Source organism: Anarhichas minor, unplaced genomic scaffold (genome assembly GCF_050575085.1).
Source record: "Anarhichas minor isolate MPS153535 unplaced genomic scaffold, ASM5057508v1 ptg000003l, whole genome shotgun sequence".
In the NCBI taxonomy this organism is placed as follows: Eukaryota; Metazoa; Chordata; class Actinopteri; order Perciformes; family Anarhichadidae; genus Anarhichas; species Anarhichas minor.
Genome location: NW_027466449.1, coordinates 534,062 through 549,479, shown reverse-complemented (window position 1 = coordinate 549,479; position 15,418 = coordinate 534,062). Strand labels below are relative to the sequence as shown.

Genomic DNA, 15,418 nt, shown 5'->3' with positions numbered 1-15,418 from the left:
CCGCTTCCTGGCTCGCCTTCCAAGCTCTCCCCAGGTTGCCTCTGAGTCTCATCCTGCCGCCATCTGCCACTGACTTGGGCTCTCTCCAGAAAATCCTGGAGAAAAAAGAAAAGAAAAAGCGGAGCACCCTGGAGCCAGCGTGGAGGCCCAGTTTTCATCTCCAGCTCTTTACTTTAAAGGGAAACTGCCGTTGGCTTGAAGCCCCCTCCGGCAGGAGCGACCAGCAAACATTGCATTCGGGTCATATGGGAATAACTGGCAGAACGATTCAACGATTCAAATCGTCAAATGCCAAGCACTTCAACTAGTAAATTGAGCTCATATTTTTAAGCATTAAGAACATTTGAACGTCTAGTAGGAACATTGCACTTGTGTTCTGTGTATTTTATGAAACTGTGATCACCAAAGGTTCATTTTTGTTAAATTTGCAATGAGAAACGTAATTTCCTTGTTGGGGAAGTTCAGGGAAATAAAAGTAAATCAGCCCTGCGAGTAGTATTTACCATCTGAAAGCACCACCCTTCCCCAGAACACATGAATGCAGAAGAGAAATATCATAACAGTAGTTTCTCTGGCTCTTTGGCACCATTTGGCGGGGACATTAAGTGCGTTCCTCGGGATACTGCGCTGCACCTCATCGTCCAGCATTGATTTGTAGTTCAACCGTAATTTCCCAATGTTAAGCTAAAATACACACTTATTGATTGAAGCACGGAGAGCCAACTTAGCCGCTCCAATCCGTTTTCCTCGATCGGCTTTCTTAACAGCCACTTACACTGTCGGTATCGTCCGGAGCCCCGAGCTATAGCTGCAGTTATGATGGTTAACACCCACATAGAGCTGTCTGAACTGCACCAGGAAGAAAAACAAAGCTGCTTTTTTAGACACAAAGAAATAAGATATAAGAAATGACACCTCTATAACTCTGTTACGAAGTGTTTGCGGTGAGAAAGAAGGTCCCACAGTTGGTCTGAGGCAGCCTCACATAATCATACCGACATGAAGCCCGGAACAACGCTCGTAGATCTAGATTTGACTTCTCATAGAAGGCATATCCTGGGTGAACACAACTTTTTGGCAACCCGATCTTATAAAAAACATTAAAAACTTGCGACCCTTAACCTTTTTGGGCCGATAACCTCTGGGATGGGTGGCACTATCCCTCCTAATCAGGTACGTCTCTTTGGCTTTACGAGGTGACGCCGACTGGCCCTGTGCAGCGTCGCCATCGCCGCCAAGTTTTCTCCATAAAACCAGAGTGGTTTGTCCTGGGAATGAAGCAGGGAGTATGTGTCTGAAACTCTGTGGCAGCAGTGACAGAGAGGCAAGCTTTTAACCTACGCTGCTCCTCCTCACTCGCACCGACACTCCTTTTTAATGGATGAAGTTAGAGGGAATGCAACGCTGATGAAACACTCGGCTGACGAGAGATGGAGCGAAAGGAAGTAGAGTGCGGGGGCGCGGAGAAGCCGAGGCGATGCTGGCTCTCGGCGTGACGCCCGCGTGTTACATGCCTCAGCGGGGTCCTCGCGCTCCATTCTGCGCACGTTCCTTGCTGACGTCGTTCTTTGTGAGAAATTGTCCCTCACACTTCCCACACAATAGCCTATATTTGCAATTGGCAAGTGTCTGTGCGTGTGTGCATTATTTTAAAAAAAAACCCCAAGTCTTTGTGCTCAGAGTCCATCACAGGTCTCTGGGAGGTGACGGTAGGCTCAGACGACGAGCTCGCAGACGTGAACAAAAGAGGGCTCCTCTCCTCACAATGCTGGCTTAGCTGAATAATTGAATTCAGGGAGCGCGCCGGCAGCCATGCTGCTTCTCTTCATGTATATTGCAGACCAGCGGTAATCTGTTCTCGGGGAGCATCTCTGGCTGCCTGCTGCTGAGTTTGTGGAGGAGATGTGAGGTGACAGAATAGGGCTCTGTCACCAACGCCTCCATTATTGATAAGATTGGGGCCGAGGCAAGCTGGGGGAGAGAGAACTGGGGGGGGGTAAAAAAGAACTAAAACAACAGAAACACTGCGAAGCTAAAAAGTTTGTTCATCGCCCACACGCAGCTTGGTGCCACCCCCCCCCCCCATTGTGACTCATTAGGAACAGCAAGGCACTACGATGGAGTCGATCACCTTCACTTCTTCATCCTCACTCCGTCTTTGCCTCTACCTTCCTCTGTTTCCTTGCTTCTTGTCCCTGCCTGATGAAGACAAACAGCCAGCTGTTTTTTTCCCCTCCTCTATTACCCTTCATGTATTTTTCTTCCATAACAAGTGTGATTAGGCAGATGTTCTAAGCTCTCAAGAGCTGTCATATTTCAGGCCTGATTAATGGAGACCCAGCACCTGGCGTATTCTAAACACCCAAAAGATAAAAGTGTGAATAAGCGAGAAACGGGTGGAAGAGAGTGATCGGCGATGGCTAATTGCACTGCAGAATTCGATATGAACCACAACTAATCATAACCCTCATTTAGATTGAGACTTAGAGTTATTGATCCCATACTTGGGAAAGGAGAACACGTCTTCCTGGCTGAATTCAAAAGATTACCAATAAATCACAGCATGCCGAACCCATTGTGAACACAATTCATTAGGGTCGCGTCGCAGGCCGATCACACTCCCGAACCATGACTTGGTTGTGAAATGTAGTTTGGATCTTCTCTCAACAAGGTCTCATCTAATTTCTCATACGGCCACACTGAGTGAACGAAAGGGGGTTCGGAGCCACACTCAAGTGGGTGTGGAAAATGCATTGGCTGTGTAGTTTGAGTGGCAAAACAATTTGAATAAAACAAAATGTAGAGGTGGGGGGGGGGGCAATGGGAGACCGCTTTGCTCTAAGGAAAGGCCAGTTGATGTGGAGACATTCTTAGACATTTAACCTGATGAATTTAGTTAAACGTCAATCAGCTTCTAACTGTTAAAAATAAGACGACTATTGGAGTGTATGGTGAAGAGCCAAAGTACGGCAATTACTCAATATTTAGAAGTGTCTCCCCAATCTTTACCTGCAAAGAAGTCGATTGTGATCCAAGGTCATCGCCAAAAAAATGGCGTTATGGCGTTTTTTGCCGGTAACACTTATTGTCTTCTTGCTTCTGCACACTACATTTTGTTTGCACGTCCTCTGGCGTTCCGGAGAACACTGCAACGAAAAGCGTCGGAGGCTATAAGGAGGAGTATAAACAAAGCTTGAAGCTGCCGGCATACCTACAAAGCAACTGAACTTCCCCAAAACAAAACTAAAATGAACCTGCGGAGTACATATTTGTGTGTGCTCACTGTAGCTTCTGTGTGTGTGTGTGTTTTTTTTTTTTTTATATTTACACCTAATGCCATCGGGACTTCATTAAAATAAAAAAAGTACCCATAGCCAAGGGAGACTAGAAATAGCAACGACAGAACCTCCGAGCAGCAGCAGCTGAGTTGACTGAGCAACAAAGTCAATATCTAAAGATCCAACGGCTGATGTATTTAAATGGTGACCTATTGATTTTAAAACAGAGATGTAAATATGGGCATTGACCACAACCAACCGTGCTGTTTTATGAAGACACACAGTGGGTGCACATTTGGTGCCCCCCCCCCTTCCCTTTTTTTTTTAAAGGACCTATAAGGGAAATTGTCTCTGCGTCAAATATGTCACCATCTTCAGAGTATTTGCAGCTGGTGAGGATTCCTTCACGCCTGAATGTACGAGAGACACATTTTTTTAAACTGGGAGGGATGTGAATTGTAGGTATTTTCCCTCGGCCTCTCATATTTCGCTTTAACCTCCCCTCACCTTTTTTTTTTCTTTCTTTTTCTCATACAGTATTACTTTAATAAAAGCTCCTACAGCTCCACAACCCTCCCCCGCATCTTGACTCTCTCTCTCTCTCTCTCCAACTTTATCTCTCACTCTAAGAGAAGGCACAGCCTGGACTGCGCATGGCGAGGAGAGGCTGCCCTTTTGGTAAATGCGTTCATCCAGCGCGTTAGCCAGGTCAGGGCCCAGGCACGCAGCTGTACGAGCGTCATGTGTTGCATTCAGGAAGCAGGAGGAGAGGGAAATTGATTGCCCGTCCTTTATGTGAGGGGAATTAGAAAACATGCTGCACCGTCCCCCAACATGCACAAAGACATGCTAGCGGCCGGCAGAGCCGCGACTAAAGCCGCGGAGAAAACAAACCCCAAAAAAAGCTCCTTGCAGTTTGTTTTTGTCGATTTGCTCGTTGTGCCGTTGCAACAGCGCGGTTGACAAAGCAGGACAAGAAAAAAGTTGTTACCTTCTAAAAACCCATTTGAAAGAGTCTCTATTCTCCCTCTTTTTTCTTTTCACTTAACTGGTTTAAAGAAGCGATTTTTCTCGTATTGAGCTGGTAAGGTGGGGGTGTTGCTTTGTGTGCAGATGTTTTCTTTATTTCACGCTGGGCGTTGTAGGATAGCAGCGGGATCGATCATTGACTTCATTGGTCCCCTGAGGACCACTAACCAGAGGTCAATAGAAGCCTTGTAGGTTGCTTTGTACCTTCAGATATTTTACCATTTATAACTGCTGCCCACCGTTGCGTATATTTCTTAATTATGATTTTTTTTTTTTACAATGGCTTCTGGACTGTTGCTGAACTTCACCGCAACTGTTAATCAATACCACACTGAGATATGGCCGCTCTCCACACCTCCACACCAGCTAAAGCCTCAGTGCTGCCATAGTGAGACAATTAGATTTTCAAAATGAGATTCTCACCCCGAAGCGTTTAGCAGACAGAAAGTGATGGAGATAACTTCACAATCATCGGGGCAGTGGATCCATACAGAAGTTGCACAGGTGTGTGTGTGTGTGTGTGTGTTTACATATCTAAACCACCTGTGTGCATGACGGAAAGTTTCCATTCCGCTTCCGACCCGATGAGGCAAGGCTGCTCTGTGCTGGTTGCATCACTGGCTGTTCCCATAGCAACCAGTCCCCTTACTGCAAAAGGACATTTATAGAGAGTCTAAAGCCCTCTCATGGAGAGAAGGCGAGAGAGAGAGAGAGAGAGAGAGAGAGAGAGAGAGAGAGGACCGTTAAAAGCCGGCCGGGCCCGAGGAGCACATCTGTATTACTTAGCGTCAGCTGGAAAGAAAGGCTCCCTTTATTAGGAAGTAAGTGGAAGATGTCCCTCAGGAGTGCTAGAGCGTAATGAATTTAGACTCATTCAACATTGATGCGATGTCGCTTCCGTGCCACCGAGCTGTGTCTCCCTCCATCAACTTCCGTTCCCTGATTCCCTGACAGCCAGTAGCAGTCACCAGTCAATGTTGTAGCCACCGTTTGCAGAGCTAAATCTCATCACGGCACAATTGGCTTCACCTGAACGGCTTATTCAACACGTTTGCCATTTGAGCGCCGTGCTGATAATTCAGCCGCTATTCTTGTCACCCGTGTAAAGTTCAGGGACTGTTAATTATTCATGCACACCTTTCCTTTCCCTCTTCCCCCCCCATCCTCGGCTCCTTTTACCGTCCAGCGCACCGGACTGCTGTGAAATAATTCAAAAATGTGACAGCCGCCTCCCGTCCCCTCCCCCCCTCGGCAGAGAATAGCGCTCTTTCCCTAAAGTAGCCATTTTGAGTGTGTCACGGCGATTCTGTCAGGCCTTATTGGGTCTGAATGCGTTCATGTGTCGCTGCAACAGTCCACAGTTTCTCGCTTTCTCACTGTGTTTGAGGTAAACGCAACAAGGCAGCAAAACAATGAAACTGATAGAGCGTTTCAGCGCAAACACAGGCTGCAGGGACATTCTCCTCACAGTGCAGAAACAATCTCAAAGTAATAGGAACTGCTGGTTTTGGGGGGCATATTTGTTGAATCTGTGTCCGTCTGAATCTGTGTTGAAAAGCAAGCGACTAGGACAAAATGTCACGCGCGATACTATTTTAAAACTGGGATTGAATTTGAGAGCACTTGGTCTGTGTTGCTGTGAAATGGTCACTACAGAATGTAGCATTTTGTGCAATGACGTGTGCTTTGATCCACCTAAGAAAGGAACAGGTATGCGCATCATCTTGGTCGCGCACTGAATCCTGAAGCATAACAACTGGCAATGGGATTGGTGGAAAATTGCTAACCGGTGAACTATGCCAGACTTTCTTTCTTGTTTTTTTTAATCACAACACCGCGAACCCTTTCCTTTGACAACCCACTGACGCATTGAACATTGTTAAAGCTCCAACACCATGTCATCGTTAATGGCTGCGCCGTCCGAACACGGGATGAAGTGTTACCTGTGCACAACGTTTGCCTTGACAAGCGCAAAACTGGACATGCTGTCTTTTCTCCCCGATGGGATTTTCTTCCTACGCTGCGAATAGAAAAAAAAAAAGCATGGTTGTGAAGCTTTTAACGCTGCTGGGCTGGAGGGAGATTACCTTACACACTTACATGGACTGCGGGCACATGTGTACACACACTCATTGCACTCAAAAAGACATTGCAAAGCTTTCAAGACAACCAAACGGTAAAACTGTTTGTAGTATTAACTCTCATCCTGATGGAGACGTCACTAGTGAGCGCAGTATAAAAACATGGTTGTGCAGCCAGCCATTCAAGATTAAGAAAAGGCATTCTTTTCTCTTTTTTTTTTAGAAATCATTATATCAACTCAGCTGGAAGCTACTTTCTTGCTTGGACTCACCAGCAGAGTAGACTCTGTATATACACACACACACACACACACACACACACACACACACACACACACACACACACTAACATACACATTATACACACCCAAACTACTTTCACTACTCAAGTGAGAGAAAATAATCTCCAAAGGTCATACCCATTAGTCCCAGTGGCACAGCATAGTGGTTCTCATTATAAGCACATCTGTTATCTGGAAACATCTGTATGGACGTTTAGTATGCTAGCATTATGTGGGTAAAGCTTTTATTTTGATATGTTATGTATAGTCAAGGCCTGTTTTGTTTTTTTGGACTACCTTTCAAAATTTAGACACTTCTACACTCAAACTCAATGCTGGAGCGCTCCTTTAAAAGGGTAATCCTTGAAGGGACAATCACCACTTAGGGGAACAATGTAGTCCAATAGATGCTGATCCCCATATGAAATCCCTGATCTTTACTGGTTCATTGGGATTGTTTGAAATGTAGGAGGCTGTAAGACGAGGCCATGGGACCCAGAAGAACCTCTGGCCGAGAGTATTTATCGCAAAAGCAACGGCTGTGAAGCGAATTACATATATTGAACTTGAGTCATGAGGTCGGACATACACTCAGATGCCATTTTATTAGGTACAACTAGGGAAAACTAATGCCGTCTTGCTCGTTGGACCCGCAATGAATCCTGCCTTCATGAAGCTTACTCTGTTCTGTGGAGACTGTTTAAGAGAGCGGTTGATGCAACTTTATGGCCATTTTGGAAGCTGTACTTTGCTGTGTCTCCAATATTTTGTCCACACCATCAATATCAGAGTAATTGTATTTTCAATAGCAACCACCCTTTCTATGCTATTTATATGTACGAGCAGTTTGCTAGGTGGCAGCTGGAGAAAACGCGCTAATGCTAATGCTAATGCGGTACAAGGAATCCTGGAAAGGAAGCGGGGGAAATGTTTTTGTTGTATGCGCGGGTCTGTGAAAGAAGTGGCTTTCATTGGAATGAGTCCGGCACCGTGTTTGGACACACCATTCATTGTTTAATACATGAAAGAGGCTAAGTAATAGGAAAGGGTCAATGTAACGCTCTTTAGCATTTATGCTAGCTTTTCCCTAGCTTAGCGACTATGCTGCCTTACTGCCTCCGTTCTAAAATCAACGAGCCATAAATTCCCCTGAAGAACCACTAACTTAAATCACGTCAACATCACCTACACTGGACAAAATAAGGACCCGTGTGTGTAACAAAGGCAAAGAGCCAGAAGTCTGCTGAAGCACCTCTACAGTAGATGTGTAAATGCTTTTTTTATTTTAGTGCCTAAACACACATCGCCAGAGTGTGAACGCTGTGGGAAAAGCCCTGCATTGGCATCCAGGACATGTCCTCTGGATCCTCCTCGCCATTTTTGTTAGTGTGTCTGCACTCCCCGAGATCACCCGTCAATCAAACAGGGTCAGGGCCGGTTGAAATTTATTGTTGACAAAATCTTTGTTGGTAGGGCACTTTTCAGCCCTGGTAGATAACGTTGTTCATATTGACTACCACCGTTTTTTCCTAAGAAATTGGAAACTTTTTCTCGGGTAGCCTATCGGGAGGATTTCCCCCTGGAAAGAACCCCTAGTGCATAAGTATGCAGTTTGTACACTCTGACCGACGCCTGCTCTTGAAACCTTCACTTTGACAGAGCCCTCAGCTCTGGTGTCGGCCTTTTGTCATTCAGCTAAGCTCGAGGCTAGAGTGAGATTTTCTCTTAGGAAAACACTGCAGTAGAGATCTGGTTACAAACCACTGCTGGCATACATGATTCTTTTCCTCTCCAGGTGGTGTGTCCACCGTCACTGTTTACAATGTGTATTTTGTCAATGACAATAGTAATCTTATTTGCTTTATTACTTGAATGTTACCGGTGCTACCTATATATTGTTAAGAAACACGGCTGATACCTTTAAACCACATAGAGATTGATGTTTGGACACCCGCAACCTCTGTCTCTTGTGGTTTTATTTTTATTATTTCTTCCTGACATGCTATCAGACACCCTCCCTCGCTCTTGTACACATCTGACACAGTTCGATTGAATTTCACCTCTTGCCGCTCCGCTCGCATGGCTTTGCCTCCGAGACACCCGCTGACGCTCGCGTGCTCGCTGACGCCGACACGCGCATCGCACGGTGGGAAGTGATGGTAGAGCAGCGGGCCGGTCGTGACAAGACCTTCATGCTAGCACCTGGCTGTGTTTGTGTGTGTGTGTGTGTGTGTGAGACACCTAATGCCTACACGTCTTAGATACACACATGCTGTCAGGAATACAGATGCATTCATGGATAGCTTCTCTCACACACACACACACACACACTTCCTTTTCCCCTGGTACAAAAGAGAGTAAGCTCAGGTAGCTGTCAGGCGCTCTCCCACGGGGAACAGTGGGCAAGTCAAAAACAGCCTCCTCGCTTGTCACTCCGCCACACACACACACACACACACGCACACTGTGCTTCAGTGCGAGGAGAGAGACCAAATGAGATGCCTTGGACAGATGCTGGACCAGTTGTCTATGCTGCACACAAGGAGTTTTATGTGCGTCCGTGTCTATCAGACATCCAGTACCGCAAAAAGCCACCTGCCAGCGAGTCCAAGTGGACATGCCGCCTCGCATTTAGTCTTTGCCTGGGAGCAACTGATAAGAAATAGCTTTGTGTGTGTGTGTGTGTGACGTGCATATCCCCAGCATTGACACTGGTAGTTCGCCCCTCCATCCTTTTTTTAATATTTATTTTAAGTGGATTTTCATGTGCTTTCCTCCATTGATTTCCAATCAGGTTTGCTACCTGTGAGAGAATGCCATCTCTTTTAATACTGAGGTGAGGACGTGATGCCAGCTGGCTGCCCAACAGCCCTCTCACTGGGCACAGAGCCACAGCAGCTGGGGGGTGCCACAACGCGGGTGAATTGCTCTCTATTGATGTTGTGTACGCACACGGGTACTTCCTGTCTGCTCCGCGCGGTCAGCGGCCTCTGACAAACTTTACAGTTTGCAGGTTCTCACTCGATCGAAGTGAGTGGAGTCAGCGGAGACTTGAGCTTCAGAAGTCCTGAGAGTTGTTGCTGCTTGACTCGTGCGGCCTTGCAGTGGTCGGCTAACCTTGGTTTGTCTGCTTGTTGCCGTCGCTCCACGTTTTCCTGGACGGCGGATCGCTGGTGCTTTCAAAGACCGTTTTCAAAGGGGAAAATAAACCGTCCGCAAGACTGCTGTCTGTGGATTGATTTTAATGTTGTTGCTGACTTTTTAGTTTAGTTTTTTTTACATTGAAGCTTTTCCAATTTCTGCAGTAGGCTCAGCACGCCCAACAACACACTGTGCTCGCTCTGCATGGGCGGATAGATTCTCCCCTGAATGAATTGAGAGCATCTGTTTGCTTTACGCCAGGATCACATTTAATCCCTCATGCATTTTTTGTTGCTAAACTGTGTAGAGCTCCGCACAAAGACGCATATTGAGCTTAATACGCCTGATGTTTAAACATAAACTTTCTTTGCATTCATTCGTGAAGACTGAGCACGTGAACTGAACAAAAAGCAACGTGCTCATTTAATCAGATGTTCTTGTATCAATCCTAACACCTTCTTCTTTCTTTCTTTCTTTCTTCCTGATTCTGGCAGGCTGCAGAGGGATGCTGTGTGGCTTCAGCGCTGTATGTGAGCGGGACCAGGCCGACCCGGCCAAGGCCGAGTGTGTTTGCAAGAGAGTGGACTGTCCGTCCTTGGTGGCGCCCGTGTGCGGCTCGGATTCCTCCACCTACTCCAACGAGTGCGAGCTGGAGAAAGCCCAGTGCAACACGCAGAGACGCATCAAGGTTCTGCGCAAAGGGCCCTGCTGTAAGTACCACCGCCCGCCTAGCGGCCGACCACCCGCTCTTGGAGACAAACAATGATTTGAGATGATTCCATGTGCTTTCAGCGCCACTAATCAGGGTTTATTTCCATGGAATTTATTGAAGAATAGCACCGCTAAAGCGAACTCTGCTAACTTGGTGACGCATTTCCTATAACTTCCTCACAATAAAAGCATCCAGCTTGGAACGCCAAGCTGGACCAGCAGGAAAGGTTCAGTTTGTATGAACAGTAACACACGGCTCCAACACCTGAAAGCGATCAGCAGTCAGTAAAACAAGGCTGATGTGTGGAAGTACAAACAGGAACACAGCAGCGGAGATCCAGGTAGAAGCTGTAAAAGTACTGAAAGCTGAACATGGAGCTTTTTTTCTCCAGCACAGACACGCATGAGTTTAGCTGCTGAGAGCACATCTCAGTTGAGACGGTCACGGGTTGGCCGTGGTCGACCCCTGCTACCAAGCACGACCACAGCAGCGCGGCTATCATATTATATTTATGTTAGTGTGTGTGTGTGTGTGGTTTTACTGTTGGTATATACAGGGATTTGGACATTTTGAGACATCAAATCGGTGCCTTTGATCCAGAAAAAGGTGAATCCGAGAAAGTTCACTGAATCTAAAGCATTAACAGAAAGCAATCTGACCCGAGACTGACACTCTCCATTAAGCCGCTGTGAGAGTTGAATTTCAATGCCGTGAAGTACAGGTGAATAAACCGCTTCAAGCGCGGCGAATGTAAGGGGGGGGGGGGGGGTTTGAAGTGATGGACGTGGGACTTGGTGTTTTGATCTTTGGGACAGAAAACTCACGCGGTTAATTGATTGAAACACAAAGCCGCGGGTCTCTGAGTGACACTAAATTGCGTGTTATTGTCAAGTAAAGGGACTCCTATCACACCCCGTGCTGACACAACAGGCTTTGCCTTCCTATCTTCATCCCCCAATAATAAAACACGTTCCCCATTATGTCCGACCTTTTGTCTTTCCAACATGGCTGCGCTCCCGGTGCTTAAGCGCCACCCTCACAAGCAGAAAACGTGTGCCACTCATCGCTCCCATTGGTAGCCATCCAGTGTGCGTTTTATCCCCTGGCCCCTGGCGGATGCCTAAACTCCTGCTGTAGCTCTCATTGCGTCTCTTTAGCAGAGCCCATCAAGATCCAGGGCTCCGAGGGGGGGGGCAGCGGGTTCCTGCCAAAAGCAGCAGCCTCAATAATAACCATAGTGTTTTGTCAGCGTCGTGCTCCGCCCGCCAGTGTGGACCCGCCGCTAATTCCAGGGGTCTGATTACAGTGCCAAGCTCGCTGACTGGCTCACCACTGGCGGAGAGGAAATAAAGAGATGCAAAGGACAGAGCAAGGACAGGGGGGGGGGGTCAGAGAGTACAGCGGAGAAGCATCTGGAGAGGGATGGAAGGAAATTATGTTGAGAGAGGAATGAGATATGAAACATTTAGTGTACGAGGGGGACGCAAGAGCAAGTGAGCGAGGGATTGAGTGAGTGAATAGGTGCACAGAGTACAGGACTAGATGCAGGGAGAGAAGGCAGTGCGAGTGCTGTAATGATGGTTTATGGAGGGTTTAGGCCATCAGAACCACCATAATTACCACTGGCAACAACAGCAGGCAGTCACGGGAAAAAAAACAAGCCCAAAGTAAAACATGATAATAATGATCACACTAATGATAGTATTGCTGATAATAACAACACGCTCAGCAGCAGGACAGAGGCTTTCTCTTATATAATGTCACATCCGGAGCACCGCGAGTGTTCCATTTTTTTTAATAGCCCTATGTAATTGATGCTAATTGTAAGGCAATTTATACCTCAACTTTTTCATGTAGCCCTTGAGTTTGACTGCTTTCCAAAGAACACAGAGTTCTTTGGGAGTGGAAAGGCCTTTACACACCAGGGCTGTTTGTCTTTTTGTGCGATTACTTTGCACGTCAGTATATTCTGCTGTTTTTGTCATGAATACTTTCACACTGAATGCAAGTATTACACAGCAAATAAAGGCATCGACCGATCACGTTTTGTACGGAACGGGTTGAATTGCGACATCAAGGAGGCTGCTTAGTCCACTCCAAGACGGCAAACTTTATTACTGCTTTCAACCTTGACAAATGCAGCGCAGACCAAATCCACTCCCTTTTTCACCTTTCCCAAAAAAAAGCCCTTGACGTATAATATTCGTATTTTCATGTCATTTATTCGTACCACGTGTGTGGTCTGGATGTTTTTAAGTAAGAAGTCTGATTGAAAATATTAAATCTGCACAACAGCCTTTGAAAGATTTGTTAAACAAAAAGGAAAAATACGGTAAAGCTTAATCTGCCGTGTTTTTGATACTTTCACCTCCATTTAGATTTGACAACGCAATACCCAAATATTATGAACTGTAATGCATCAATGCACAAATGTTCAAAGAAGCAATGATTATGAAACCCCCCCCCCCAAAATATGAGTTATATCCTTCATGATTATCCAAGCAAACGTAACACATTTAATCAGATTATTACAATAACATTTAAGGATCCGTACAGCACGTTTCTTGAAAATTTCTCTATTGCAGTTTCATTATTACCAAAATATATGTAATAATTCATTTGAAATAAAGTAACATTGTCAAACCAACAGACATGAAATAACATTATAACAATGTCTTGGGCAGATTGCCACGCTAGCGTTGCACACAACGGGAACACTTATCTCGCTGCCATATGTAGGTATGTTTATCTTTGCTTCAATTGCCTTTCTGTAGCTCCCACACATAACAAAATAACTCTCGTCATTAGTCAGCGCTCAGAAGGCCGGCCGGCCGACCTAAGAATCAAAAGGATTTAATGAACGTAGCAGGATGAATCATTCAGCCAGGTTGTAAGCTTTGGTTTTGAGATTCATCAGGTTGTATGGCTGAATTGAAGGCTATTTGTATGTAGAGGTGAAGGTACCGGAGTGTAGGGTGGTATACCTGCATGCCTGCCAGGGTGTGTGTGTGTGTGTGTGTGTGTGTGAAAGAGAAAGAGGGGGTTAAGAGGTCAGGGGAAGCAGAGTGACAGGTTCTCATTCTCTTTCTGCCTCCAATAAATCCAGGCTGGTACAAAGGGCCTGGACAGGTCACTCTGGCTGAGATTATGGGGTTGTCAGGGCTAATGGCGGAAGAGAGAGAGAGAGAGGTAAACATGGGAAGGAGGCAAAGCAGGAGACGGCGCGAGGAGAAGGAGCTGAGAGAACGAGAGAGCTTTTTAACTTTATAAATAGTGTGGGCGGTTGGATCGGTGCTTTTTGTGCGAAGCCTCGTTTGACTCATTCGATTTGAATGGTGGGTTTTCATCGGGGTAAGCGAGTTGGCCACCGTTCTGAGAAGCCGTCATGTTCAAATCAAACTCGGGAGTCTTATCTGGCACTCAGGAGTGCAACCATGGCTGATTATCCTTTTTTTAACAGGGACCGGAGTTGTACGGAGCGTGTTGTTATCACTACATACGAGTCTGAGGCTGGGGGGTGTGTTTTTGTGAACATGAGGGAAGCATCGACCGGTAGGTCCCACACATCTGTAGGATGCTGACACCGCTGCATTTCCCAGTGTGAGCATTCTGCTGCTGACTTCAAGCAAGACTGTAGAACTTTTTAAAAGAAGAAATAACACATTCTTCTCAAATTCTCAACCACTAAATGGCACCGCATGCCTACTTCAACACACTCAGGGGTTTGACCGCTACAGTACAAGAGCCTTACTCACTCTGGTGTGACCAGTAGCCAACGGTAAGCCAAACTTTACATCGTTATTGCTGTGTAACAGATATTACTGAGCTGAAGTCTCTCGACTTCATGGCCCTACTCCACTTGTGCTACATGCACACTACATCTTTGCATTCACCTCCATCCTGTAATCGCCACTTGTGGCCACAGTTACACAGCTCTGTAATGTTACATAGTACTTTAATGTCCTTCTCTATCAGCACATTTTTATGGGAAATTGTAGCTTAATACAACCTCGTTCTTGTTAGCTTCTCCAAGGAGGTTATGTTTTTGGTTGGTTTGTCTTTTTGACAGCAGGAAATTACGGAAAAACTACCGGAACGATTCTCAGGAAACTTTGCGGAAGGGCACCACATTTGGAATTTGGTGGAGATCAAGTGTTGTTGTTTGCCATTGTTCCTACTGGTAATACCATTGTATTCACCCCGGTAATTCTTGCGATTTGGGAGTGGCATTTGCCAACATAAAGCGTGCGCCGTCATGCCGTCTCACCTAACTTATTCAGAAAAGAGAAACGGAAGGTAAACAGGAAAATTAGCGACCAAACTGGCATCAATCCATCCCAGTTTACGGACCAACTTCCTGAACTGTCTCCAACTTCACTTACCTTTATCCTGTGCAAGGGGGGATTTGGTTGAGCTCACATGCGGTTGTAACTGCAAATATAGTTTTGTCTTTACCAACCTGGACTTACCGCTGTAGCAATGTCACCGTGATCCCAGTCCCTCCCCCGCCGACAGGTGCCCATATACATTCCCACTCCCACGGTTCAGCTTTAGCTCAGTTTGGCACAACAGCGTAAAAAAGAAAATCCCCTTTTAACCGCCATGCCATTAGCTCCTCACTCTTAACGTTGAACTGGCTATTACAACATGTAAGTGCCGTGGTAACGGTGTAAGTCCCCTCCTGAGGGCGGGACGGAGCGACCCGCGCGTCGTTGAGGCGTGGGCACTTAGTCGCCCCCGGCGCTCCGCTCTAATATCCACATAACCTGGCCCTTAATGGTTCAGGACCAGCTCGTATGCTTTACGATGGGCGGGGTTACATCTCTGGCGGTCGAGAGCGCAGTCGGCGAGCAGATAATAGCTTCCGATACCATCGAGAATTAAAAGGAGAAGCCG

At 46.3% G+C, this 15,418-nt stretch overlaps 1 protein-coding gene across 1 annotated transcript in view; it reads left to right on the top strand.

The window, feature by feature from the left end:
* agrn (agrin) overlaps window positions 1–15,418 on the top strand; it is a 229,333-nt gene that overhangs the window by 123,833 nt on the left and 90,082 nt on the right. Inside the window, exon 4 of the mRNA XM_076092623.1 lies at window positions 10,305–10,520. Within this exon, the coding sequence (XP_075948738.1) occupies window positions 10,305–10,520 (216 nt within the window). The remainder of the gene's footprint in view (window positions 1–10,304; window positions 10,521–15,418) is intronic.